The 27,943-nt window shown below is 48.2% G+C and overlaps 1 protein-coding gene and 1 long non-coding RNA gene across 3 annotated transcripts; one reads left to right on the top strand and one right to left on the bottom strand.

The window, feature by feature from the left end:
- Positions 1-205: 205 nt before the first annotated feature.
- On the bottom strand, positions 206-7,245 carry BOD1 (biorientation of chromosomes in cell division 1). 2 transcript variants are annotated; one of them, XR_003522114.2, is made up of 4 exons: positions 6,650-7,245; positions 3,163-3,287; positions 1,824-2,092; positions 206-952 (listed from the first exon to the last, which is right to left on the bottom strand). XR_003522114.2 is itself a non-coding variant. In XM_027605827.2 (4 exons), exons 1-3 carry the CDS (start codon positions 7,130-7,132, stop codon positions 1,897-1,899), a joined length of 804 nt encoding a protein of 267 aa, XP_027461628.2. In that variant the 5' UTR covers positions 7,133-7,245; the 3' UTR covers positions 206-952; position 1,896. The 2 variants fall into 2 exon arrangements, 1 of the variants encoding a protein (XP_027461628.2); XM_027605827.2 differs by having other exon boundaries at positions 1,896-2,092.
- Positions 7,246-7,406: 161 nt separating this feature from the next.
- Positions 7,407-26,093, top strand: LOC113929146. Its single transcript, XR_003522117.2, has 3 exons — positions 7,407-7,551; positions 7,834-7,954; positions 24,353-26,093. It is a non-coding gene; the product is annotated as an uncharacterized LOC113929146 (long non-coding RNA).
- Positions 26,094-27,943: the final 1,850 nt, after the last annotated feature.

Raw genomic sequence — 27,943 nt, 5'->3', positions numbered from 1 at the left:
AGGGACTGCCTGCCCACTTCCAGTGCTACCTGCTAGCTTCAGGGGGTGGGCAACTCCAAGTTCTGCTCACCCATCCCTCCCCCGCCCACTACTCCTGCGTGGGCACGGAATGGCAGACAGAGGACAAAAGTTACTCCTCACAGGTTCACAGGCCTGGAGGCTACACTCAGTTGAGGCTTCAGAGTAGGAATATCAAATGACTTTATTACAAAACTTAAGCTATTTATTGATCATTCAACTTTTCTAAAAAACACAAACGTGAGAATAAAATAAACACACCCAAGACTCACTAGCCCTTGCAGGATAAGCAGCAGCCCTGGACAGACAGCCTGCAGATGTTTTTCTTTCTACCTCATGTCTGCACTTCCTCACACATTCTATGGTCCCATGTGTTGTCACCTCTTACAGAGGAAAGGAAACCGAAGTTACAAGATTCATGTACAAGAGGGTCATGACAACTTTCGAGCTAGTTGGTGCTGACAGCTTATACATTCTAGTTGACAAATAAGCACTAATTCCTACTCCATGCTAACCTTTACTGTCATTCTTTGAAATTGTGTCTTTGGAACTGGTTACGTTCCTTCACTGTAGCTACAGCCCCTCTAGGGATCCCCGAGCACAAACCCTAAAATCCACACAGTCTCCCAAGTTCAAGTATAAAGGTTTGTTTCAGGACAACCCCAGACTGATGTAGTGTTTCTTTATATCTCTGTAGTGTCTACTGGGTGTCACCCCCTTTGGCAGGCTGACCAGACGGCAGCACAATGAGGGGGCACACACGGTCCACTCTGTTATTGCCTGTTCAATCTGGACACTGCCCCACGGTCAAGGCTGAACGCTGAAATCAGTGACGCCCTCAGCCTGTCTTCATTCTGAAGTTTTCCTCTTAAGTAACTGAATCCATTTCTTCATGGTTAATTCAGTGGAGCTTCCAAAAGGTGTCAGACATATTCTAAAAAGAGAATCAGATCAAGATGCTTTTTGATAAGAGACTACATTTAATTTTATGTTCCTAAAGGAATTTACAATTAAACTAGAAAGACTGATAATGTTTTATACTCCATAATGGAATTGAGTTTTTCCCCCAGTACAGGTACAAATAGACAATCCCCCTCTTAAGGCAGTGCTCCACCCGAGCTTTGTGCTCTTGCTCTGTTCACTCACTGATGCTTTCCTATCAAAAATAATAAACATCTTAATGAATCTGACAAACAGAACACCAAAATGGAATGAGGGAACAGGTTACTAACAGTGGCTAGATAAGAATCCACTGCTTACCAGCTGGTTACTGCTCATACTTACTAATGTTTCAAAGCCTGCAAAAAGCATTGCTTTGTGCATCTATAGCTGACTTTAAGATTAAATTAAATCCCAAATGTAACAGGAAGGGGCATGCGCATAACAGAAGAATCCCATGGTTGTTGACAGCGGTAAACTCCAATCTCTAAATACAAGGAAATCCAGCAGGGCTTAAAGCAGACTGTGAGTCCCATTTAAGATGCCGTTTTCAAATGCACTGTTTGACTTTATATTTAAACTGCAAACCCAAGTTTAACTCATGTCCCGGTATGAGACTCGTTGAGAAAAATAGGACTTTCATTTGAATTTCTCTTGTGTACAGCAACCATCCCTGTTGGTTTCTAATGAAGCATCTATTCACAGCTTAAATGTTTAGCTCTGGCAGCACAAAAGATCATACTAACACAGGAGAATGCTACTCATGAGTTCTCAGTAAAAAATGACTCTTGAACAGTAGGTGAAGTCTCTCTGCAGTAAATGCTTTTCTGAATATATAAAGAACATGATCCCCAATAGTGGCTTACCCCTTTTCTATCCATTTTATACATCTATAAGCCAGAGACGAATGCTCCTGGACAAAAGACGGGATACTGGACCTTAGGAAGCATCCTGGGAGGGAGCTGGGGGGTCCTGGCTCTCAGGCTCTGGAGGGGGCGCTGGCACGGCTTCTTTCTTCTTGGCCGCCAGGAACTCGTGAATTGCTCTTTCTATCTGTGGTCTGAAGATGTGGTTTAGTTTGGGATCCACCACTTGAGAAATGATTCTGTCCACTCCAGCTTCCAACATCCCTGACCTTGTGGAGACAAACAGACCATTCTTTGAAGGTCTGTGCACCCTTCCCCCAGCCACCCATTTGCACCATGCGTACCTGCAGTACGATACCAAAACTGGAAAAATGACACCAGTTCGATCCAACCTTACTTGGTTTTCACACACATAGCTGCACTCCGTTGTGTGTTTGCACAGGTAGCTCTGTGCCATTTTACCACCCGAGTGACTTCAGGTAACCGCCACCATAATGAAGGTCTTAGTTCCACCACCACAGCATCCCCTGGGGCTACCCCTTTGGGGTCACACTCACCCTCCTCCTCCTGTCCCTAAGCCCTAGGCAACCCCTCATCTTGTCTACATTGCTGTCACTGTTTGTTCACCAGTGTTACATATATGGAATCAGCACCACGCATCTTTCTGATACTGGCTTTTTTCACTCAGCATAAGTCCTCGATATTTCTATTTCTAAAGAGGTAGGCTTCACAAGCTTTTAGATATTCCGGGAGAGTTCAGTGGATCAAGACCTGAACACAAGTGCTAGTGATAAGAGCAAAAAAAGATCACGAGCAAATTAGAAAAAGCCAGATGCCATGGCCCGCCTCTGCTGCGGTGCCCAGTTGACACCGAGAAGTCACTGGGTGACTAGCATGGCACCGTACTAAGGTTCAGGCTGTGACCGTGACAGACGTACTTTAATAAGCCTCCATGCCTTCCTAAAAGCTGCTGTTACACTCCAGACCTCTCGCCCAAGATCCAAACACTGATATCTTGGTATAAAACTCCCACGTATGGGCCAACTACACTGAAAACTTCAAGCAGCAGGGAATTATGTTTCGGAATTTGGAGCATCTTTTGATGTACCCGGTGGAGTTTACACAGGAGGCCTATGGAGGATGGATAAACTAGCAAGAATGTCAGTTGAGTCCTTTGCTTACTTGAACCTTAACTTTAAGAAAGGGGTGGACTGCTGCAACTTGTGCATGGGATTTGCTGTAAAGTACCATCCACCTTGACCAAATAATGACACGCATCAGCTTTCTTGTACATCATGCTGGGATCACCACCTTTTCACTCTTAATTCTAATTACTTACTGAACCACACTCTGCCTCAGACCATTTCGCAACTGGTTTTTGTTCATTGTAGGATTCCATTCCTGCTTGTCCAGATGTGTTGACACAAAATTATCCACCTTCTGCCTCAAGTTTTGGTAAGCTGGCTGAAACATTAAAAAGAAGAGGCAAGGTAAGAAGTTACACGCACCAAAATTTTAGAGGTCAGTCATTTAAGAATACTGCTTTCCACAGAAATGTAGATGTTTAAAATCCTTGAAGACACTTCCAGCATGACGATGAAGATGGCTCTGTAGTACAGTAGAGCATGAATTAACTAGCAACCAAGGGCTTACTTTATGGTGGGCAGGCACAAGACGAGATGCATCATCCCATTTACTTTCCAAGTAATGGTACAGGGAGGTTCTATTACCTCTCTCCTGCCCCCATTGTAGAGATTAGAAATTTATGCTTAGAAAAAGTAAACAACTTGCCCACATGGCCAAAATGTGGCAAAGCCAAGGTTAGACCTAGACTGTTTCTGAATCAGAGGAACTGGGTTCTAGCCTGGCACCATCACTAACCAGCTGTCTGACTTTCAACAAGTCACCAACCTTTCAGCTTCAGTTATTTCCATTTGTAAACCTGAAATATTACTGTCCCCCACTTACCTCGCAGGGTATCCTCAGCAATAAATAAGGGCTCAGGAAAGCCCACTGCATAAAATGAAGGGCTACCCAAACCTCAGCATGATGTGAGAATGGAGACTGAAGTCAAAGCCTATGGAACACCGGGAAAAGCTGAGGGGAAGCACACTTTAAGTCCAAAAATGGAGCTTGAGGCTCTTATTGGCTCATAGTCGGTTTTAGACCCAACTATGATCACAACAAAATTAGAAGGAACTTGGTGAATACATGGAATATGTATTCTCAGCCTCTAAGACCTTCTGGTATGATCAGCTGCTCTTCTTCAAACCAGGTATAATAGTGTGCATTGCTATTAGGCATCACCCCTGCTCCCCTCTGCCTGGGCAGAGATTGCTTCCCTACCCCAATGATGCTGAGTTTTAGCAGTGCGACACGGTCTGGTCAATGGGGTGCTAGTGACAAGAGGCCTTAAATGTGATCGTCCTCTGTCTGGCTTGGTTCTTGTGCTCTGGTGACCCTCTATAACAGCATGTCCTGGGACCTAAGGTGAGTTTATATGTAGCCAAGTTAAACCCAAGCCCAGGCCACCTGAACCTCCCAGCGGAAGCCTACTAGATTAGTAGATTAGTAGATTAGCTGAACTTTAGCTGACCTGCAGCCCTATCAGCATGAGAATGGATGCTTATCATAAGTCACCGTGATCTGGTTTATTATGCAGTGTTACTGTGGCAAAAATTTCCTAGCAGTCAGGTAAATGAAATCAACAAAAAAAAATCATCAGGCTTCAACTCTATAGGTGGACTCTTCCAAAAGGTCAAGAGAACTGACTCACAAACACCCATGTACTATCTACCTAGCAACTCCTCCTTCCTCTCCTCACAAGGGTAGGACAGAGGGTGCCTGACCCATGCTAAGACAATGCTGATGTTCCCTGGGATTTTTTGAACAAGAATCGAGAGTCCTTTTCTAGAGGAAGAAGATGTAAGATGTAATCAAAATACTAGTGACCAAATGGATGACTCTGCTCTGCAGTGACAATAAAATAGTTATTATAAAGAGCAGAAATGAAAGATAGCCCTTGAGGAGCATCCCCGGTTCCAAATGCATCCCTACTCTTCTGACAGTTTGTATCAGTCCTTTCTTGGGGTGCCCAAGTCAAGAGATTCACCACTTTGCTTAAAGAAACTAGAATTAATTTGTCACTTGGAACTATGCATCCTGATACTATACTTTATACTATTCAAAATAAGTCACCTGGTTTGAAATAATAGTTACTGTTTACCGAAAAAGGACAAAGGACAGCAAATGTCACCACCAAACCTGAACAGATCTTGACAACATAGAACAATCCCTTCAGTTCTTGAAGTGAAAGGACAGACTGTGCCTGCCATTAACATTTTACTGCATTATCTATCCCTCACTTGATTCACTTATCGGTTTGTTCTGTATTTATTTGTACTTTGGGTGCACTGCAAAGTAAATTACAAACATCATCTGTACACTTTCCCTGAAATATATCAGCAGTTTGGGAAGGGGCCTAAGAATATACATTTCTAACAAGTTCTCAAGTGATGTTGATGCTGCTGATCCAAGAGGCAAACTGAGAACCATGGGGCTAAAGCAACAGTGCCTGAAAACACAGTCTTCCAGAAATAAAACCACCCAGTAACTAATGGAAGGAACATCTAAGGTGTTATGTGGGGAAGGCTCCAACTCTCCTTCCCCCAACAGCTTTACAATACTAATTTTCTTTCTCTCTTTTAAAAATACCATGCATACTACATTGATTTAGCCACACAAAACAAAACATAAGAGATATGAGTGGAGAACTTGTGATGGGAAGTTGAGAACACCCAGAGTCCTGGAAAAGGTGGAAGCTCAGTTGATATGTACTTGAGAACCTTAAATAAGGAAAATAAGCACTAAATATTAACCACTTCTAACACCACATAGTGTATATACCATCTGGTCTACGTGTCAGTTTTCTACCCTAGAGTACAAGCTCTGAGGACTGGTAGTGACTTACTTGTTCCTATGTCCACACAGCCCACATGCTGTAGGCCAATAAATGTTCAATGAATAAATGGAAGATGTCTTTCCCTATCTTTGAGTTGTAATTTTAAGTTCACAATTTTCCTGTTGGGTAGGCAGATTTTCTTAGAGAGGAGAAATCACTTCCCTAGAGGGGCTCAGTCAGTAACAGAGCCTCCTAAACCTACAACCCTAGTCTTGTTAGAAAAGCTTCTGAAACGGGAGAAAATGGAACATTCCAGCAACTACTGTATGTCTGACATTTAACACACCTGACTTCATTGAATCCCCACGACTTTGGCAAGTAACATGAAATAGCATTTTACTAGGGGGTTGACCTATGGCATTAGGATCTAAAATTGACACCAAATCCCCTTTAATCCACGATGGAGTACAAGATAAGGGTTCTGCACCAGTGTACCTTAATTCAACTGGACACTCAAGCCTGCAAATCACTGAGCTAGAGAAAAGGAACAAATTGCTACAACGTTCTGATGATTGTGCAAACCACTCTCCCTCCCCTTCTCCAATGTTAACACACAAAGGTTTGTTACTGAGGGGCTTAAAGAAGTCTCCCCTTGGTAAAGATAGGACCTAGGCTCTGAAACCAGTACTGAATCCCCAAGTTCAGGGAAACGACTGGACCGTCACACAGCTAACAGTGGGGTGGGACTGGGAGCCCAACACACGTGTACACCGCTCAGAAAGCTTCCTGTACTGCCTCAAGCGGCCTAATACCTCACTGCTAGGACTTTTTAAAAAGTATCTTTTATTGTTCTCTCTGCTTTAGAAAAGCCAACCTGCAACCCTGCTGTCTTCACGCCCAGCCCGACGCCGTCGGCCCCGGCTACCTTGGTGTCCACGTCCGCCAGGCAGTCCCGGCGGAAGCTGTCAAACAAGCCCCGGCTCTTGAGCTGCTCCACGATGAGAGCGATGAGCTGTGGGTCGCCGGGAGGCAGTGAGGCCGGGTTGATGGGGCCGCCGCTCCCACCGGCCCCCGTCGCGCCTGTCGCCGACCCCGCCGAGGCCTGGCCCGCTCCGCCGCCACCCACCGAGCCCGTGCCCCCGCCGCCTCCGCCGTCCGCCATGGCTGCGCCCTGGGCCCACAAAGGAAACTGAACACGACTTCTTCTCAGGGACAGAGGGCCTGGATCGTGTAGAGGTGGCAGAAGCGCCCAAGAAGGCGGCGACGGGAGAGGAGGGGAGGGAGGGGGAGGGGGCGGGGGCGGCGGCGGCGGCGGCGGCGGAGGCAGGCTCTGATGCAGCGGCGGTAGTAGGAACGGCCTGCTCCATCCCGGGCGCTCTGCAGATGACGTCACCAATGGCCTTTGCATTGTGGGGCGGGAAGTTTTCGGCAGTCATCTCAGCCTTTCTTATAGGTAGAGGTCTGGCTGACGGAAACTACAACTCCCGGCAGGCTCCCGCTCGCTTGGCGCTGGTTTGCGGGGGCAGTGTGGGTATTGTAGGCTCAGGTGCTCGTGATCGCCAGAACCTGCGCCGACATTCTTCGTCCGGTCACTGCAGCGCTCGCTTTGAATCAGCAGGTCCCAACAAGTGCCCGATTGTGAGAATCATCTGTGGGACTGAGTAAAAGTATAAACGGGTTTGTCCCTGAGATGTTCGGATTCGGTATTTCTCGGTCGGGGCCTAGGAATCTGCTTTTAACGTGCACACACACGCCCTCCTTGAACAATAGGAGCCCGGGAAATTTGGGCAACAGCGGACCAATCAAATTTGTATTATGCCAAAATGTGTAGGTACTTTTTACTCCTTCAGATTTTAATAGCAGTGCATACTTATTTTTAAAAATTGGAAAATAACAGAACATTGAGACGAAGAAGATAAAAGTTTTCCCTGAATTTCTTGCGTGTGTGGATTTGGTCCCAGATAATAGACATTGTCAATAATAATGGTGATAATAATAATAATAAACTAATGTCGAGTAACTGGAATATGCCAGGTATGATGCTCAGCCCTTTACACCCACTACTTGACAAGAAACTAAAAAGCAGATACTGTTACTGCTGTTTTACAGATGCAGAAATGGAGACATTTTGTAGCTAGAGGCTGGAGGCGGCTTTGAACACAGGTTTTCTGAATACAAATCTTGCAGCGTTTAACAAACCTCCTGAGATCTAGCGGGCATCACACACTAGGTAAGGCTTTTTATCCTGATTTGTTTTTAGCCGCAGTTCACCATGGGAACCCCGTGGCTGCCACCACTATCCTCTCCTCCTTTCAGCCTTTAGCCTATTATTAGCTCAACTCCTGCCCACCTGGGGCAATTAGGTCAGCTGTTGTTACTTCCTCATCTTATATAAGCAGTGGAGAGGTTGTAAATAATAAATTCTGCAATACTGTTGGTTACTGGGAAGAGGCAGAATAGACAGATCTGGGATGCTCTCCGCGTTAACATTTCCTACTCAAGAGAGTTTAATTCTCAGACTAAATATTCAGGTGTTAGTTTATACTCATTCTTTAACATCCAGCTCAGTCTTTTTCAATTAATGACAAACATTAATGTTAATGACATTCTCTTAATACCTCACCATCCTTGAATTGACCCAATGCCTATTCTGACTAACTGGCTTCACACTTATCACGTTTAGCCCCAGGAGAAGCCCAATTCAGGCTACCTGGGCCCCATGTCCGTTCTCTCCCAAGCTCTCTGATCACTTTCATCAGGCTTTTCTCCATTTTGGCACAGTACACCTTAGTCTCTTTCCTCAGGGAACACTTCTGACCCTCAGACCTAATCTGCCTTTGGTCTCACTGATAAAGACTCTCCGAGCAGACTCTCTCGTAGCAGTTATTATAATTAAAAGTGAATAATTAGTAGACTCATTAGCCACTTTTTTCCCCTACTAGAGTGTAAGCTTTAGGGCTGGGACCACGACTTGTTGTTCATCACTGTATCCCCAGCCTGTGGCACAAAACCTAGTTCAAAGTGAATGTGTAAGTTCCTGTTTCTGGTAGTTTTAGGATAAGGTCAGAGTGTGTGTGTGTGTAAAGGGTGGGTATCACTTAAGCCACAACCTCCAGAAAAGAGAGAGGCATTATAGCAGGAAATGATGGATTAATTTATTGGTCTAATGGGAAAGTGATCCTGGAGATTGGCAGTAGGTGGTTCACCCTTTGGCAATCTCGGTGTGGGGATCCTTGTGTCCTGGTTGGTGGAATTCTGAATCGTGAGAAGATGCTGTACTATATATCTGAGGCCTTGCCTCTGGAATTGATATAAATGGGGTGGGGGTTTGGGGAGCCAAGGTGATCAAGCCTAGGGGAGGCTTATTATTAATCCAGACTTGCAAAAGGAAGCCACCACTTAACATCCAGAATGCTCTCATCCCCAGTCAAGGAATGTGTAATACACAGTGCACTAGGGGGCACCCTTGCTCTGTTAATAATCCAGGACCTTTAGAAATTCTACGGAGATTATTGCTTTAACTTTGGCCCAGGTAGTCTCATTTTCTTTAGGTATTCTTTAGGTAAAAATAATTGTTGAATCTCAGTTTTAAAATTGGTCTCTAACAAGTTTCCCAATCCAGTGACTTGGACATACTAGGTCCTGGAATATTTTATATCAAAGACTGCATAAAAGAGTGGAAACTCCATTAAGCCCAAACCCAGACCTCAAAGGAGAAAGGGCAGGACCTGGAAAGAGTTGAGATCTACAGGTTGCCGAGGGAGATACAAAAAAGCAGCCAAGTGCATGCATGGGCTTTTTGCATCAGGTGGTGCAGGACTGGAATTCTACCTGTCACTTTGGGGCAGTGTGGCTTTGGGAAAGTTGAATCCCCTCTCCAAGCCTCCACTCCTCAGGACCTTGGAGAAGATTAAGCGCCATTTTGGCAATCCATTTAGTATAATTCCTGGTCCTCAGCAAATGTTTAATAACTTTTCAGTTGCAGATTTACCTTTGGGTTAGGGGGTTGTTTGATTTACCTCTGTCTCCTCCACTGATCTCTAAATTCCATGACTGGATTGTCTGTTTCATCTAGGACAGTGTCTGGTATATACAGGCTCTTGGAAAATGTATGATTGATGGATGAAAAAAATAATGAATGAGTGAATGGGAAATTTGCTCTTCTAAGTATAGGATAAAGCTGTTGAAGATTTTTGATACTGTCTTCAATCAAATGTCAGAATATAGCCAATATTCAGAGGAGTCAGGTACAGTACAGTAAGTTGTCTGTAATATATGTCTAAATGATCCGTGATTTTTGACTACATGGACTGGGAGACTGGGCCAGGGAGCAGACCCCAAGGTTAGAAGTCAGTCTGTGGGTTGCCTTGGTAACCTTCCAACCATGTAACCCAAGATCCTGGTCCATAAGCAAGAGCATTCCAGAGCCCTAAGAACTGACTCCAAGGCTGCATTTAGACACCACAGCCACTTGAGGTAGACACATTGTTGATTCTTATTCATGTTCATGGTGTGGCCCTTTTTCTTCTTGATCCTGTGTCGTCATCCAGAGAGCTCTGCCAATTCTTAGGCTGGACAGCTGTTCATTTCCTAATTAACAGCATCCAGAGTTTCTCAAGATTGCCTGTCTGTAGCGTGTTGGCTACATCTATACCATGTGATCTCGACTGCTTCATTTTGTTTGTTTCTTTCTGAAATTTTCCAGCATATCTAATGACAACATGGATCCAAATATACACTAAAAACCAGGGCTTTAATAAGCAGGAGTCCTTAGCACCAATCAATACAATCACCGCCTTTCCTGCTGAACATGCATCTTAGATAACATTTCAGGCTTTGGTGTTCTTAACACACTGTCATTTCGAATGATTTTTACTAAAGGATTTCTAGTGAAAGAGGCAACCTGAGATCATATTGAGAAAAGAGTGAGAAGTTTGGAATCTGGGTTGGGTTTGGACACAGCACCTCTGCTTATTGGCTGTGTGACTGAGGGTCCTCCATTAACCCATATGAGCCTTGGTTTGCTCATCTGTAAAATGGAGATATTAATACCTACCTTTTGTTGTCCTGAAAATCAGCAATCATATATATGCAGAACCTGGTACATAGTAGACCCTTAACAGCTAACGATATGGTTTTGATACAACATCCTGGTGTACTCAGTTGTAGTCTGTTAGTGGGACAGAAGTCTCAATATGTATTCAGAATTAACATATATGTTACTTTAGTAGTTTTAATCTTGTGATGACCTAGGAAACCACTCAGCCAACCTCTAAATCGGTGAGCTCAGTAAAGTTCATAGTCAAGCCCTCCATGCTATTGCTGCTGGGGTCTGGACCCATCATCTACCTTTGTCGTCATACTTCTAACACTGTCTCTTATTCTCCAGCGACACTCCCTATCTACCTATTTATTTCTAGTTACTTTTCCAGTATCCATTCTCCTTCTTTACCAACAGAACCCAATTTTGTTTGAAGCTGCAACGTGCCCTGTTAAAGCATCCTTCCCTAGATTCCACTGTTGCTAGGAGTGACCGTAGGTCCTGCTTCTGGTCAGAGAGGTATCTGCTGAGGCTCCTGGGAAAGCTTGGCCTTACTGATAGAAGCACCACCCCTTCCTGCTATAGCATGAAGGCACAGCAGTCAGGAAGCAATACCCTGGGGGTCAGTTGGAGCCATGTAACTAGTTCTGGTCAATGACTTGTGAGCAGAAGTGACTTGTGATACTTCTGGGCCAGAACATTTAAATACCAACATGAGACCCTCCAAGAACTCTCTTTGCATCTGCTATGATAACCGGCATGATTTCAGATAGTGGCTGATCTGTCATCCTGGGCCCCAAAGTGAGGAGACGTGGAGCGGAGGCCCTGCTCTCTCCTAACAGACATGTACCAGGAGTGAGAAATAAACTTTGGTTGTTTTAAGCCACTGAGCTTTTGGAATTGTTTGTGAATGCAGCATACTCTAGTCCATTCTGATGCAACCCTGAGCACATTCCTCCACTAAGTCCATCATCTGTGGAATAACCGAATGCTAAAAACTCCTGGGTGAGTGAGTGAGTGACTGAATGCCAGGCCCCATCCCTTCAGCTCGTGTCTAGAAATGATTGTACATCAGCCTAGTTTACTCATGTGCCCCCGTGAGATAGCTTCAGTCAGTCCTTCTTCAACTTTGGTGGCCATCCAAATTCTCTGAGGACCTTACTAAAAATGTCGACGCTCCGCCATCCCCCCAAACCTACAGAAGCAGTCCCTAGAGGTGGGTTAAGGCCATCGGCATTTTTAAACAAGTTTCCTGGGAGGTTCTGACAACGGGCCAGGATTGGGGACTGTGGTCTCGCTGGGTGGAAATTTCCAACCCCATCAACAGGCCAGAAAGGGTGGTTATCTTTGGCATGTGGGTTTTCAGCTTCTTGTAGTCATTCCCTCCCCAGGTCTTACTCCCAACCCCCACCCTTGTTCCCAGGTAGCCACTTTGACCTAAAAGCAATTACCTTTGGTAAAGTTTCCCTTGAATATGTCAGTGACATCTCCTCCCTGACCCTTGTATCTCTAATGTGTCAAAAGAAGGGAGTTCAAACAAGGTGGCCAAAAGAGCCTTCTGTGAGAGGCGTCAGCACTTAAACAAACATCTTTCACACACACATCACACAGCGTCATGTGATTGTGCTGCTTCTAAGATAATACAGGCTTGTCACATATGTGATGCATATAAATTCATAAGTGTGCCCCATGCCCTGTGATGTGACCATCAGGCAAAGTTTAAAGCTGTGTGACAGTTGTCTTCTTTGTTCCTTTGGTGTTTCTCTGTGATTGTATATTTAGACTTATTTGGAGAGACTGTAAATTTGAGGATCAGATGGTGAGGCCCAGGGAAATGGCTCTCCTGACATCCCCTTACCCCCACACCATGACGGGTCCAAGAGAGGCAGAAAGAGGCCTGGTGTTGGGTGTCTGGGGCCACTTTCTGTAGCCAGGCTCTGTCAAGGCAAGCAGTGGTCTCTGAGCTGAGGGGAGTCCCTTCTATTTCTGAGAGCAGAGCTGGCTTCAGGGTGTGCTGGGTCTTCATGGAAACACAGCTGAAATTCCAAAGATTTCTGACAGGAGGAGAGGCAGAACAGCAGGTTGCCCCAGGCAGAGGAAGGGAAGTAATATTTATTGAGCGCCTACTCTACCTGCCCTGGTGGAAGCTCCTTACCCCCACTACCAGTAGTTGGGCCAAGGGGTCTGTGAGGCAGACACGTTCTTCTCGTTTTACAGATGAGGACACTGAGGTACAGAGAGGGGAAGTCAGAATCAAAGTTCAGACTAGGTCTGCCTGGTTCTAAAGCCTGGGTTCCACCTTTAATAATGTTTTAGGAGGACTGTGACCTCTGGAGACAGGCCGGGGATGGAATTCTGGCCCACCACATTGTAGCTATGAATTATGGGTCAACTCTCTTGTTGGAGCTCAGTTTCCTCACATGTGACATGATGGTAGTGACAGAACCTACCTCATAAGGACGTTGTGAGAATTATGTGAGACAGTGCTTGGCAGGTGCTAAGTTCTAGATCCGTACTACCTGCGATTATTCTAGAGAGAAGATCCGTGGCAGTTTGTTGAACAGGGAAGGGCCCGTGCAGGGGTGAGGAAGTGTGTGCCTGTAGATTTTATTGTTCCTGAGTTCAGGAAGCTTTCTCAGGGCAGAGAGGGCAGTCGTTTAATGTGGCCCTTGGGTGGTTGAGCTGTCCTGCCCTATGACAACCTGCTGCATTCACCCCTCCCTCTGCCTCTACCTGCTGTGCCCTGTCCTCCCCCCGACCCCTGCCTTGGTAGCTGCTCTGCTGGGCATTCCATGCTACACTGGAACATTCATGTCCTTCTGGGCTCAAGGACAGGGGAGCATGGGGAGCCCCTGGGAGCTCCCACACCCTGTGTCCTTACCCTCTCCTGAGACAAAGAAGGCTCTAGAAGGTGCCCATGGGCTTACAGAGGAAGTGAGTGCCAGGCCAGCCCCCTGATTTCCTTGCATTGCCTTCTCTGGCCAACCCTATGAGGTAGCCATGGGTTTGGGGCCCAGGTCAGCAGTGGGGGCTGTGTGTCTTTATCAAGTTACTTAACTTCCCTAATAGGCCTCACTTTCCCCACCTGCAAAACAGAGAGGATCAAAATCATCCCTATTTGCTGTAATTTTTGTGAATTGATAAAATATGGTACATAAGGACGTACCTAGGATGGAAATCAGTGCACTGTAGGTGCTCAGTATGTCATCACTCTTATTACCCATTGTCCTGGCAGCACATAGGCTTGATAGTGGAGCTAAACCACTTAATCTGTTCACTCAGAAATAATGGTATCTGCATTCTGTTCTAGGACCAGAGGGGTAGAGTGGAGTGAGGGGAGATACCCACATGAATTTGGCCTTGGTCCTCATCCTGGAGGAGTTCAAAAGCTGGAGGGAGATCGTTAGTAGAGTGCCTGAGGAGGGAGGTGGGTACAGAGGGAAGAGAGGGGGTGCAGGTAACTGCTCAGGGCCGCCTTGGGGATATCACAAAGGAGGCACTATTTGAGACGGGTCCGAATGCGAGCAGTGGGCTTTTGCCCTTCCTTGTAGAAGGAGATCCTTTGAAGACCCCCAGCTTATAAGTCTTGGCAGGAAATGTAGAGCCCAGAGACTTGACTTCTTAGCTTCCTAAACATGTGGCCTCAACTCCAGCCATCAGAGGCCAGCCACCCAGGCAGTCTGATGCAGCAGGGAGCATGTGAGGAAGCAAGGGGGATGTGGCGTCCCCTTCAGAGGGGGCCATGGTGGAGTTCCCGCACGGGTCCAGTACCTGCGTGGACAGCATCAGAGGCACCTGCTGCCTGGTCTGTCCCAGGATCGAGGCAGCAGTGCCACCATGGAACATCCAGTAGTGTGACTTCGGGTGTGGCTCCTATCCATGACACCCTTCAAGCCTGGATCTCTGGCCTTCCCAGAGATTCTGGGAGCCACACCCTGTCATTTACTATGTATCTTTACTGCAGAAATCAGCCAGAATTCATTTGTGTTGCAATTAAGAACATTTCCTGGATACTTTGGTAGAGGAGGGAGAGGCTTGGAGTCCTAGGTAGAGGGTACAGCTCGAGCAAAGGCTCAGAGGCCTGAAGAGCATGGATGTATTCTGAAAAGAGTTGCAAGCCCATGAGCTCTGTGGGGCTGCGGAGCCTGTATTCCACATGGGGTGTGTGGGGGGGACCAGCAAGAGATGAGGTTGATGAAGCAGGCTGGAGCCTCAAATGCTACCATTTCAGGGGGTGCATTTGACCTTGGGATGGGGACAGTGAGTTTCAAATAGGGCAGGACTGGCATCAGATGTGCAGTTTGCAAAGATTTCTCTAAGACAGCACAGAGTGTGATTGGACTGGGTGAAGCTGGAGGCAGGGAGACCAATGAGGAGACTGCAAGAGCCCTCTCGCGTGGCAGGTGTTGGCTATAGGGCTTCCTGCCCCTTGGGGGTCCCCTGGGATCTAGCTAAGACCGCTCACCCCGCTGCCCCCACCCTGGCCATCCTGGGCCCTTCAGAAGGCCACGCCTGACCCCTCCCACAATTTCTGCAGAATCTCCACGGTCACCTCTGCTTTGGAGCTCCTACCTCTACCGTATCTGTTGTAGCTAGTGGACTTTTGTAATGAAACTCAGCATCGTGACTCTTTGGTACTGACTGAAATTCCAGAGGTATCAGAGGATACCCAGTAAATGTCATTACTGACATTGCAGCAATGTTAAAAACAAACCGCAAATTGTCCTTTCAACCTTCTCGTTCTTAGAGGGCTTTCCATGTCCTGAGGAATTCGTGGTCAGCTTTTTCTCCTCATGAGTGCACCAGCCGCTGGCCAACTTATTATTTCCTGGCTCCTCTTCCCATGCCCCATCTCCCCTTCACTCCCACCCTCATGGTTTGCCAGCAGAATGCCAACTTTTCATGACAGGATGCTCTACAAGTCAGCTCTCTTCAGCTCTTCTTTCCAAACTGAGCCCCAGGCCCACTTTTGCATCTCCCAGCCCATCAAGGAGGTCATCCAAACAGGAAGGTGATCCTTTTAACAAGCTCCACACTCCCTTGAAGACAAGAGTGGTTAACATGACGTTCCTGCTTCTGCTGTAGATGTTCACAGTTGTGTTTTGCTGCTAATAACTGTTAACCACAAGGTAACAGTGGCTTATGCAAGACAAGAGCTTGTCTCACGTAAAAGCCTGGAAGAAGGCAGTCCTGAGCAGATAGGGTGGCTCCACGACCACCCTAAGCTCCACCATCTTGAAAATGCTCCTCATGATCCAAGATGGCTGCCCCAGTCTCCTGGCCCTAGTCTTGGAGCTTTCTGGTATAGCCTCCAGTTTAAAATTGGGGTTCATATTATTAAGGAAGAAGTGGCACATGTGTACTAGTGGGAGGAAACTAGTGGTCTGTGCTATATCTGTGTATCTCCCACTTCTCTCAGAAACTACAGGTACTCTTCCCTGGACTGGGTGTCGGCAGGAGCTTGGGTGTTTAGTCTCTTGGTCATTGGTCAACAGTAACTGTTCTCACTCCTTTTAGAAGTGTCAACATTACAACTCTAGGAAGGGCTGTGGGGCTAGTCCAGCCTAGGTGTGTGAGGCCCTTCAGAGATACAGGCAGACCCTCGCTCTTGGTGCCTGGCTTCTCTGCATTTTTCTGGGACGCTGCTTGCCTGTTGTCTCTCTGTGGCTGAGGCAGATTAGGGCCCAGCGGCTTATAGCTGTCCCAGCTCCTGCTGCCTGTCAGCCATTTGCAAGCAGAGGGTTTATTTCCAGAGAGAACGTAGAGCTATGGAGAAGTGCCCATCTTTCTGGGGAGACGGTGCAGTGGCTAAGGAGTCTGTGAGCGAGGATGAGGCTGCCTGAGCTCCAGGAGTTTGCTCTTGGCTTCCTGCTCCCATTCCTCCCAGGGCTTCTGGTGCTTCGTGGTAGACTGAGCTCTGGACATTTGCTGCTGCCGCTGCAGTTTGAGGGGACTGCCTTCTGTGACCACACCCCAAAGTGGGGGATTCCTCGAGCCTCTGGGGATGCTAGGGGAATACACAGATCTTTGTAGCTCTACCTGGAATGAAACTCCGGTCCATTTCAGTGCCTTTTTCTTCTGTTCTTTCTCTCGATGGGCTGTGGTTGGCAGGCTTCAGGTAGTGGACTGTGAGCATCATTCATGCTATTCTCCAGATATTCCCAGCTGTCTGCCTCCTACATTCAAGGCAGGCTTGCACCTGCTGGCCCCAAGGCAGGGCCATGTGAGTAGTCCAGCCAATGAGCCATGAGTAGAAGTGACATGTGCCACTTCTGGACTTGGGCCTTTAAAAATTGCTGCTTCGAATCTCCCTTTCTGTCAGGGTGACGTGGACAGTATTTGAAATGGTGGATGCTCCGTCAGCCTGAGATCTAGGTTAAGGATGACCTGGCGCGGAGCCCCCAGCTAGCCCTTGGTGCATATATAGAGTGAATGAGAAAGAAGTCTTTAGTGTTTGAAACCACTCGGATTGAGGATTTTTTGTGTGTGATCACAGCATTACCTAGCCTACCTGACCGACGGCGCACGTTTACCACTTGTGGTTGCCGGGCATCCCAGTGCCCTTCCCGTTTGGGACTTTGCTCCACCCTCTGAGACTTGTTGAGAGGCAGAGCCTTCCTATAGAAGGTGAACATGCCAGATACCTACCCACTGGCCCAGCCTCCCTTGCAGCTCAGGAGCAGGCACATGGCCAAGGCCAGCAGAGACGGTGCCGAGCTGGGGTGCTGGGGGCTGCGTTCTTAGCAGCTGCGGCGGTAACAGTGCTGGGCTGGCTCTGTAGCAAGGGTTTGGGTTATGCTCTGGCTGTGTAACCTCCCTTTTTCCTTGCCTGCTTCCTAAGCCTCATTTTCCAGCCTTCCCATCTGTTCTGTGAGCTGCCCAGTATCTTTCTATAAATTCCCTTTCAGCTTAAATCGCCCAGCGTCCATTCATGCTGCTGGAGACTAGGAGCCTTGGACCAATACAGCCAATTAGGGGGCGGTTGTGAGGCTGCAGGGAGGCAGGAGGGAAGGGACTGGCAGGATGTGACTAGCTTCTCTTCCCCTGCATGAGCTGCTTCCCTGGGAGCAATCCTTGTCTATCTTGGCCCAGAGCAAGCCAAAGGGGACTGGGCTTGGGGGTTCTGGTCAGACTTGGACCACCTTTAGGCACGTGAATCATACGTTCCTTTTCTGTAATACGGGGCAAATAATAGACCCTCACTTAGGGGGTGGTTGGGAGGAATGTATTTGAAAGAGAATACATTGGGGAGAGCGCTGGGAGCCATAAATCAAAACCCCAGTGCGAGTTTACCACTTTTTCCTTGTGTCACCTTGCTGAGCAGATCCAGCTGGGGACGCTGGGGTGGCATGACTATAAAATGAAGGCTGTCCTTCGTGATGCGGTTGTCACTCACCTCCTGGGTGATCGTAGCTCAGTCTTCTCGGTTTGGACCCATCTGAGCTCCTGCCCAAGAGACCAGACACGTCACATTTAAGGTACTGAAAAGGATTCCTGATGAGCTCGGAAAAAGCAGAGAAGCATAAAGGTGGGAAAGGACACTGGGGATTATTTTCTTCAATCCTCCCAATTTCCAGAGCTCAGAGAGGGAGGCCTCCTGACCCACAGCCACACAGCAACTCTGTCACTGAGCTTGGGGGTGGGATGCAGACTTTTTCCACTCTGACAGTGCATCTTAACCCGGAGGCATACTTGTGCTGTCATCCAAGTTGGCAAAAATGATTTGGAAAGACGGCAACTCTCCCTCAAATTTACAAGCCCCATTTCAAAGCAACCTGTGATCACCTGATCCTTACGCTTCCTCCCCCGCAGGAGAAGGATCCTTAGAATACACTTCTCTTTTGCTTTCTCAGCTATCTAAAAACACTCTATTGAGGAAGGGTAAAAAAATTGCTGACTGTATCTTTTTAAATTAACATGGGCTCCAAATGAAAGAAATTTGGAAGAAGAGAACTTTCTCATCCAAGTGGTTGCCAGTGCCCAGTCCCACCAACCCCTCCCCCAGCTGAAACATCCCTTGTTCTTGCCTGTTCTGCCCCAGATTCATGGGCCGCTCTCCGAATCGTTGGCAGTTTTCTCTGCACTGTCCTGACAACCTCGGGCCATGAAATTAAAAAGCTAGTTACTGAATCTTGCTTCTAACGGCTTTGTCCTCGCCAGCGATTTGACAGAGAAATCTGGAAGAGGGAGCCTCCGCTATGCCTGCAGTGGGCTGAAATGCCACCGGAATGACAATGGGCTGCACCAGGGGAGGGGGAGAGAATGCGCAATTTGCCAGGAATGAATGCATGAAAGAAAGAGAGCGAGAAAGAGTGAACTTTGGGCCTCAAATTGAAAAATTCCAGTGTCTCAGCAGAGGTCTTGGCGCCTCTGCTCCAGGACCTGCTACAAAATGCTGAGCAGGGCACACTTCCCCACACCAGTACCCTCTGGTCCTCTGCCAGGGTCCAGAGCTCATGGCTGGAGAGCTGGGAAGTCAGAATTTGGGTAGGAAATGGCTCCAAACCGGGGCAGGCCCTCCCTGGGAGGCCAGCCCACCTAGCCAGCTTGCCTGTGACCAAGCCCCCCCCCCACCCTCCCACCTGCCATCCCTAGCCCCAAGTCTCTCCCCTGAATGTAGACGCTAGTGCTCACTCCACATACTATCACTACCAACCTCTACTCCCAAGGAATTTTAAGAAATCTCAAAACTGGAAGAATTTTAACTACCTTTAATTAAGAAAAATCTTTCTAGAAGACAACTGTGGTGTGGCTCACTGCAACCTGGGTGTCCCTGTGGGTGGGGCTCAGTCTCCTGGCCTTGGCGCCTACACAGAAGTGCCAGGGCCCTGGTGGATACTCGTTGGGTGAGGGTATGGGAGCAGCTCTCTCAGAGAGTAGCTCTCTTTCCTGCATTTCCCCCTCTGGGCACGGGCTTACAGACTGACATGCGGATGTTGTAGGAAAGCCAGAATAAGGCGTTTGAGCCCTGGGTCAGCAGGGAGGCTGAATGCGGTCCTTGACTTCATAGCCAAAGACCTTGAACAAGTTGCTCAACCTCCCCAAGTATGACTCCTCCTCTGTGAAGTGGGAGTCACCATGGTGGCCACTCAGAGGGAAGCTGTGAATTAGTGTTGAATACAAATGAAAACTTAGCAGGACATGGACCCAGAGCCCATCCTGACCAGGAGGTTCTTCTTGAGAGCTTTGGCCTCACCATCCCAGGGGACTTGGGATTAGTGTCCTTACTGGACAGGCCTGGCATTGAATGGCCCCTGGGAAGCTGTGTTTAACTGAACTCATGCATTCACTCAGTCACCCAGTTGCTTATTCATTTATCTGAACCAGTGTTTATCAGGTGCCTTCTGTGTATTGCCCTGTGCTGGGATTTGGGCTAAGGGAGTAAGTGAAAGGGGCATGGGCTCGGTTTTTGGAGCAAGCGAGAAATAAAATCAAGATCAAAATCATTTTGGGTTCAGATCAGGAGGTGGTCAGGGAAGTCTTGAGAGGTGTTGTTTGAATGGAGACCTAAGAATAAGAAGGAGCTGCCTACGCTCAGACTTGAGGAAAGAGGGTCCCGGGGGAAGGAGCAATAGTGTAAAGGCTTGGAAGTGAGAAGGAGCCTGCCCAGCGGGTCAGCGTGTCCATGGTTGATGGAATAGCGGGGCAGGGGTAGTGGCTGGGTGCATTGGAGAAGTCCTCCCACAGGAAGACCACCCGGAGGATTGGTGCTGGGCCTGCAGTCCAGAACTTGTGCTGGGGGTGCAGTACTTTCACCAACCGCTTCCCTGAGGCTTGCTCCCGCCCCCTCTGTGTCCGGCACCTGCTGTGACTGCTTTAGAGGACAGGTCGTGCAGAATGAAGAGGTGGCTCCACCAGACTCCACATTATTATGTATGACCCACCTTCTCAAGAGTGCATGTCTCCCTGACCTTGGGGTCATGCCTGGGTCAGAGGGCTGGACTCTCCTGCCTGCCACCAGGCTCTCCTGCTGCCCACCCTGTGCTGGCTGCTAGTGGTAGAGGCTGCTGAAGTCAGAGATGCTCTTCCCCAGCTGCGTCCTGATTGGGACAGTGGTCAAGTAAGCTCCATGGTGGGCCTGCCCTCCAGGGCCCCAGCCTGAGCTCACCCTTATGACCAAGCCTCCCTGGTCTGATCTGTGCCAAACGAGGACCTGCAGCCCCCCTGGAGCCCCAACACACCATGTGGACATGACTGCCCACTTGGGGGTCAGGCGGCCAAGGGACCTCGAATCATTTGTGAGGTTCATTATTATTAATAATACATGCCAGAAGAAATAAATACGAAAACCATGTTGTAGAGAAAGTCTGAAATCTGGCCAGTTTTGAGATCAGCTGGCGAACCCTGAGGTTAACGAAAGGGGTTCAGTTTGATGGTTGTTGACTGCGTTTGTAAACTCAGAGATGTGAACAGGTGACACATTGGTGGAGCATCTCCTGCACCAAGCGCTGCAGTGGGCTTGGGAAGCCCCCAGGGTGTTGGCTGTCGACTGGGAACCCGCCCGCCCGCCTGCTTGGAGCACCAGCCCAGCGCGGGGCTGGGCCACGTGCGAGACGGCTGGGCTGCGAACTCTGGTGTCTGTTCTGTTTTGCTGCAAGATGTGGACGTTAACCTGACAGAGCCCCGAATGTAGTTCCCTCTGTGGTGGGTGCGGTTTCCATACTCGCTGAAGTCAATTATACCTACGTCTTGGTGAAGCGGGCACAGAAGGGGAGGTTTGTATCACAAAAAAAATCCCTTTTTAGATTAGGCAAAATAGAAGCCGTGCTTGAAAAAAAAGTGCTATTTCTGTCACCAATTTGATTTTGTACCCATTTCAGTTTTAAGCTCTGTGTCCCATTCCAGAGCAAAATCCTCCTGCCCGCTTCCTCCCCCTCCTCCCTCTCCTCCCCCTTCTCCCCCTCCTTCTCATTTCCTCTCCCTCCACCCTTCCCCCTCCTTCCTCTCCTCTCCTCTCCCCTGCCCCCCCAACATCTCTTCCCCTTTCCTCCATCCCCTGCTCTTCCTTCTCTTCCTCTGGTCCCCTCCTGGTCTCTCTTCTCGCTCCTCCCCCTCATCTTTCTCGCTCTCCTCCCACCTTCTCTTTCCTACTCCTTTCTTCCTCTCTCCCCACTGCCCCTTCCCTTTCTTCGTAAGTCAGGCCATATTTATGTGCCTTTGATTTGCGGTGCAGTCGTGATGAGGCGACTTCCTGTCAGAAATCGGGGAACCCTGGAGCAGCTGACCTCATTTACAGGAGTGCCTCCGCTTTTTCTGTAAAATGGCAACAGTCCAACGACCGCATGGATTGACTCGAGCCTCTGTTTTCGCCAGTCTTCGGGGTTCTGTGAGGAAGGAAAGAGGAATAAAGAGAACAGCATCCCCCCTTTTAGCAACTTCCTCTCTCAGTGGGAACCTCCTGTGTGATGGGAACTTTCCGTCAGGAGACGCTCGAGACAGACCACAGTATGCGACCGTCTGTACGCAGTTCACAGCCAGAGAGAGTGGCCCAGGCCGCAGATGCTAGTAGACGTCAGGGTCAGCGAGGGCTAGAGGAGGGCTCCGCAGGTAGTATGGTCCTTAAACTGAGCCTTGGAGTTTGGAATGATCTGGAATTGGAAGGGTGGGCACTCCTGATTCTGATCATGGGACCAGCCGGTCTCTCCCCAGATTCCTGTTCCTGCACTGTGTAGACCTGCCTTCTTGTTTACTTGCCCTTCTCCTCCTCATGGCAGCCCCCTACCCTTAGATCTCTCTGGCATTGGACCTTTCCTGCCCACTTCTCTCTCACTGGAAGTAACCAGCCCTGTCACTCATGCTCACTGCACAGATGTTTCCCTCGGTGCCCCCAGGAGACCCAGATGTCCTAGTGCAGCAGAAGCAATGTGGGTGACAGATCAGGCATGGACTTGGAGTTCACACTGACCTGAGTCTGGATCCTCTTCTGCTCGAGACTTGCAGACCTGGGCAAGCTGATCAACAGCTTGGACCTCTCTATCATCTCCTGTCCCTGGGGGTGATGATCCCTACTTCAGGGCAGCTTTCTGGATGAAATGGCATAATGCATGGGTAAAAGGTCTAGTGCAAGTAGAGACACCCCCAAAATACTGGTTCCAGCTTTGCCCCAGTTCATTTCAGCCAAGCCTGACGGCAAAGAGGACCTGTGGGGGAGACGGAAGAGTGAAAGCACTCACGCTGGGGAGTCTGATCACACGGCCCTGGCCCTGGTTCCTGATTCTAGGAGAGGTGTCTTTTGGACAAGTGACTTACCTGGAGTCTTCCCAGTTGCTTTGCCCTGCATGAAACTGGATAATGTATGTGAAGTGTCGCACCCAGCAGCTGACATGTAGAAAGTGTGAGCATCACCATCATGGCTGAGCCCAGGCCACAGAAACTGAACCCCTTGGCGGCATCAAGCAGAATATTTGTACCAACCTTAGAAAGAAGGTGAAACGCATTGGAAATGTTGAGTTGTCTCTGGGAAGTCTTCACACAGAGTTGTTCTCCCTCTCTAGTAGAGGTCCCTGCGGGCGAGAAGCATTTGGAAATAGCCCCAACGTGACTGATTTTCTTGAGTTGCCCTTTGGAGCTCACACACAACATTCCGTCCTCGGAACTCACGCAATGCCGAGAGCCCCTCACGTATCAAGAACAGAGTAACCAAACCCCGGGGCGCTGGCATCGTGGGGCGACCCAGCATACTGACAACAGCCCGCCGGCCGGCTTCAAGCAACACAGAGCCCAGGGACGGGGTGCGCCCCTTGCCTGCTTGTTCGAGTGACAGCAGCAGAGATCAAAGTCTAATGCACCGATTATCTTTCTGTTTTCAGGGGCCCAGCAGGATTGAATGGGCTGCCTCATCCAAGTAGCCCACAGAGGGTGGCCGGGTGGGAACTGAAAAAGGAAGGAGACTTGGCTGAACCAAGGCCAGCCCCACCGCATTTTTCATCAGGCCTCTGAGTGCCAGGGGCCTTCACCGGGACTCGGTTGAGGGGCCTGCTTCCATTATCTTCAGACTGCTCAGGTCCACACAAGTTTGGCAGGCAGGAGGCACAGAACAGAGGGACCCAACTGAATAAACCCTCAGGAATAGAACTGCTTGCAGGGAAACCAAAGAAATATCTGGACATCTTTCTGTGCCTCTAGACCTGCTTAAAATGCATGCTGCTAACAGAGCCTCTGCCCTTACTGTTGGAAAGTGGGCCATGCACCTGCTACCAGGCACGAATATGCTCACTCCCTCGCCCTTAATGATAGGTCACAACAGTAATTACTATGATGATAGTAACAGCAAAAGCAGCTCACACAGATTGAGTGCTTACTGTATGCCAGGCAGTCTTCTGAGCGCTTGATGGTATGTTAATGCACGCAGTTCTGGTTTTAATCTTGATTTTCCTTATGAATATGCTCTGTGTCCTTGGGGAAGTTACCCACCTTCTCGAAACAAAGAGATATTTGCATATATTTCATAGGTTTTGGGAGAAAATTAAATATAATGTATGTAAAGTGTGAGTTATATGGTAGTTGCTCCGCGATGGTGACCAATATTATTTTTATTAATAATGTGAACCCTCCTGCTTATTTTCTTTTTTGTGCCTATTTCCAAAGGTCTTGCCTTCCTAGGACCTGTCCTTCTGAAACCAGGACTGTGGAGATCCACCTTCTCTTTCTGGACAAACTCCTACTTAACCCTCAAGACCCATTTCAAAAGTTTCCTACACTGTGAAACCTTTGCCAGTTTCCAGAGTGCAAAACAAATTGCGTCTTTGCCATGCCTCCATCCTGGCCCTCCTCACATCATCTGGTAATTGGGTCTGTTTATGGTCTGTCTCCTTGGACAGCTTGGAAGTTTCTGGAGGTGCAACCAATATCTGCTGCACTCCCCTAACTTAGCAGTTCTCCAGGTGTGGTCTGCAGACTCCTGGGGGTCTGTGAAACTCTTTCAGGGGGTCCTTGAGGTCAAAACTGTTTTCATAACTCTAGGACATTATTTGCGTCTTTCATTCTATTGACATTTGTAGCAGTAGTGGGTGAAACTGCCGGCATTGGCTTCAGTCAAGGATATGACATCAAAATGTACGTGGAATCACAGTCATACAGTTGCATTAAAACACATGCCAGCTCCACTTAAGAACATCCTTAATGAGGCAGTAAAATGATTAACTTCATGATATCTTGACCCTTGCCTTTTTAATAATCCATATAAAGAAAAGTGGGAAGTACATATAAAGCACTTCAGCTGCGTACGAAAGCACCGTGGTTGAAGGTAACGTCGAGGAAAAGCACGTGTGAGATTGAATTGTGAGCGGAATTAGTCGTTGCTTTTTCATGACACATGCTTTTTACTTGAAAGAACAACTGACAAACACCGTGGTTGTTCGGATTTGGGCATTTGGCAGATGTCCTCTCAAAAATGAATTGAGTGAGCCTGTCACTTTAAGGAAAGCAGTATTTGTTACCAATGAGAAAGTTCAAGTTAGGTGGAAATCAGAAGTTTGGTAAACGTGTTCTGCCATTCTGAACTTGACATCTTCTCATTACATGTCCTGGAAGAGAATTGCAGTGATACTAGTGAATTGGAATTTTTGATACTGTATAATGAAATGTGTAAATGTTTGGAAGATTTGCATAAGTCTGTGAAGCAGTTGTTTTCAAATGAACAATCAAGATGTCATACAGTCACACATGGGTAAAAGGCCCATTCAGAGTGTGAGACGGGCACCTGGGTGGCACAGTCAGTTGAGTGTCTGATGCTTGGTTTCTGCTCAGGTGGTGAGCTCGGGGTCATGAGATCTGGCCCCCCGTCAGGCTCCACGCTCAGCACGGAGTCTGCTGAAGACTCTCTCTCCTTCTCCCACTGTCCCCCACCCCTAATGCAGGCGTGCACCGCCCCCCTGATCTCAAATGAATAAATAAATCTTAAAAAAAAAAAAAAAGTGCAAGATAGACCAGTGGATTTTACTGTGGCAGAGTAGAAAAGTTCAGCAACACGGTTTCAGACTTTACATCACAACAACCCTTAATCAAAACTTGTGAAGTGTGTCTGTAGTACCAAAGAATGTCCATCGTTATCTGAAAAGGCTATTAAAATACTGCTCCCTTTTCCAACTATATAACTGTGTGAGGCTAGGTTTTCTCTCTGCATTTTAGCTGGAGCAAGCTATTGCACCAGAGTGGGTGCAGAAGCAGATCTGAGAATCCAGCTGTCTTCCATTAAGCTGGACATTAAAGAGATTTGGAGATATGTAAAACAGTGTCGCTCTTCTCACTAAACATCTTCATTCTGCAAACTAGAGTTTTTGTACAATTCGAAGTATTTTCATTTCATAAAATATGTGAAGTGTTAACATGTAATGGGTTTGTCATTGTTATTTTTAAATGAATAAATGACTGAATATTCATGCAGCTCTTCAGTTTTAATTTCTTATATGATAAACAGCAGGAAAAGCACTTTGGGGTCTTTCCTCAATAATTTTTGAGCGTGTAGAGGCATCTGAAGACCAGAGAGGTTGAGAGCCACTGACTCATGGCCTGGCACATAGTAGGGACTCACTAAATAGGTGTGGTATCCAGGCCTTTGGAGGTGATGACAGGCCAGGCTGCCTCGTCCTGATGTTTCTCTGCTTCTTTGTTCTTCAAAGGACAGTGTCTGGACTTCCTGGCCCTTACTCCTGTGACTCGGAGCAGGGCTGGATGTGACCTTGGAGCGCCTTCCCACTGCCTGGTTTATGCTAAGTAGGATTACTCCTGAGTCCTCCCATCCACATCCCAAAAGCACCTCTGCAGACTACAGGTTCTAATTCCATTTGTTTTTTGCTTATATTGGTGGGTTTAGACTACAGTAGAAAGCCTACGGAATTGCTGAGACAGGAATTTGCAATTAAATTTAAGAAATGTTAAGGGTCAAACCTGGGGCAGATGTAGGCTATTTGTAAAGATAGGCCATTTAAGAATAGAGCAAAGATGGGTCACTTGCCACCCAGGCCCTTTTCTGCCCGGCTCGGAAAGATGCCTCCTTAAGGAGGGGAAATGCTGATTGCTCTCCCCTTGTTCAAAGGCAGACAAAGGTAGGGGAGCGGTGACCCTTCCCTGACACCCTGTAATCCAGTCCCACCTCCCTCATTCCTCTCTCCTGTCCCGGCTGATCCCTGCGGGCCTGCAAGAGAGCATCTTCCTGGGCTAGCCTGTGTGGCTGCTTGTCATTAGAGCCAAGGCCACGAGACACTTGAAACGGTAATGGGGCCTGGGAACAAAGATAATTAGCTAATGCATGAAAACATATAAATAAAGAAACCCAACCACCTCCAAGGCTTTCAGGGCTTGTGGAGGTTGAGGTGACCCTAGGGCTTTAGTACCACTGAGAGCCTTGGGGAAGGTCCGATGCACTGGGGCTCCTTTCATTTGGGTCTCAGTTGGGGAGGGACCGCTGGGAAGACGGGCTGGTTGCAGCTTTGGGTGGGGGCAGATGCCTCTGCATAGTATCTTAGGTGGAGTGTCCCAGGCAGTAGACTCAGATGGGCGGCATTTGGGGGGGTCAGGCTCGGGAACCACACCCGTGAGCGAGCGTGGGGAGCAGGCCTGGCAGGGGAAGTTGGTTTGTGGTGCGGCTGAGGCAGAGGTTGCAGCCGACCTGTGGGGACTCGGAGTGGGGGCAGCCCCAACAGTGGTCCTGACACGATGCAAAAGGTCTTCATTTTGTTCCCCCACAGTGGTCTTTCCCTGGTTGCCTGCTGTGCCCTGCCCCAACCGGAGTGGGGGAGTGGGCCGTAAGGCCACCTGGTTCCCCTCAGTCTAGTGCAGTTCCCAGAGAAGGACTCAGCGAGAGACCCCGTGGCCTGGAAGCTGGAGGAACAGGTCCTGGGTCCTGACGGGTGACCTGGGCAGTACATCGTGGCACAGCCCACAGAGGCAGCAGGAAGCCATCTGAGGATGCTGGGAGCGAAGGATGTAAGTCAAAGGGTGGGCAGAGCCAGAAAGAGTGTCGTAGTACTTCAATACAAATACATACTGCTTCACATGGAAGGCAAGGAAACACAAAAGATACTCTGTGCATGTCTGCTGAATGGCCGGATGGAAGAATGGAGAAAGTAATGAGATTGCGTATGGGACTCTGATATATAAAGAGGATAAATTTGCTTTGGGGCAGGTATTTAACCTTTCTGTGCCTCAGTTTTCGCATCCATAAAATGGCAATATAAC

Source organism: Zalophus californianus, chromosome 5 (assembly GCF_009762305.2).
Source record: "Zalophus californianus isolate mZalCal1 chromosome 5, mZalCal1.pri.v2, whole genome shotgun sequence".
In the NCBI taxonomy this organism is placed as follows: Eukaryota; Metazoa; Chordata; class Mammalia; order Carnivora; family Otariidae; genus Zalophus; species Zalophus californianus.
Note: the sequence above shows the minus strand (reverse complement) of the source record. Positions and strands in the feature narration are given on the sequence as shown.

Excerpts from the sequence above, each read along its gene's own strand:
- BOD1 (XM_027605827.2), bottom strand. The coding sequence starts at position 7,132 with ATGCAAAGGCCATTGGTGACGTCATCTGCAGAGCGCCCGGGATGGAGC. Across the intron at positions 3,288-6,649 it reads TGGCGGACGTGGACACCAAG|CCAGCTTACCAAAACTTGAG; the intron begins GTAGCCGGGGCC and ends TTAATGTTTCAG. Across the intron at positions 2,093-3,162 it reads CTGAGGCAGAGTGTGGTTCA|GTCAGGGATGTTGGAAGCTG; the intron begins GTAAGTAATTAG and ends TGTCTCCACAAG.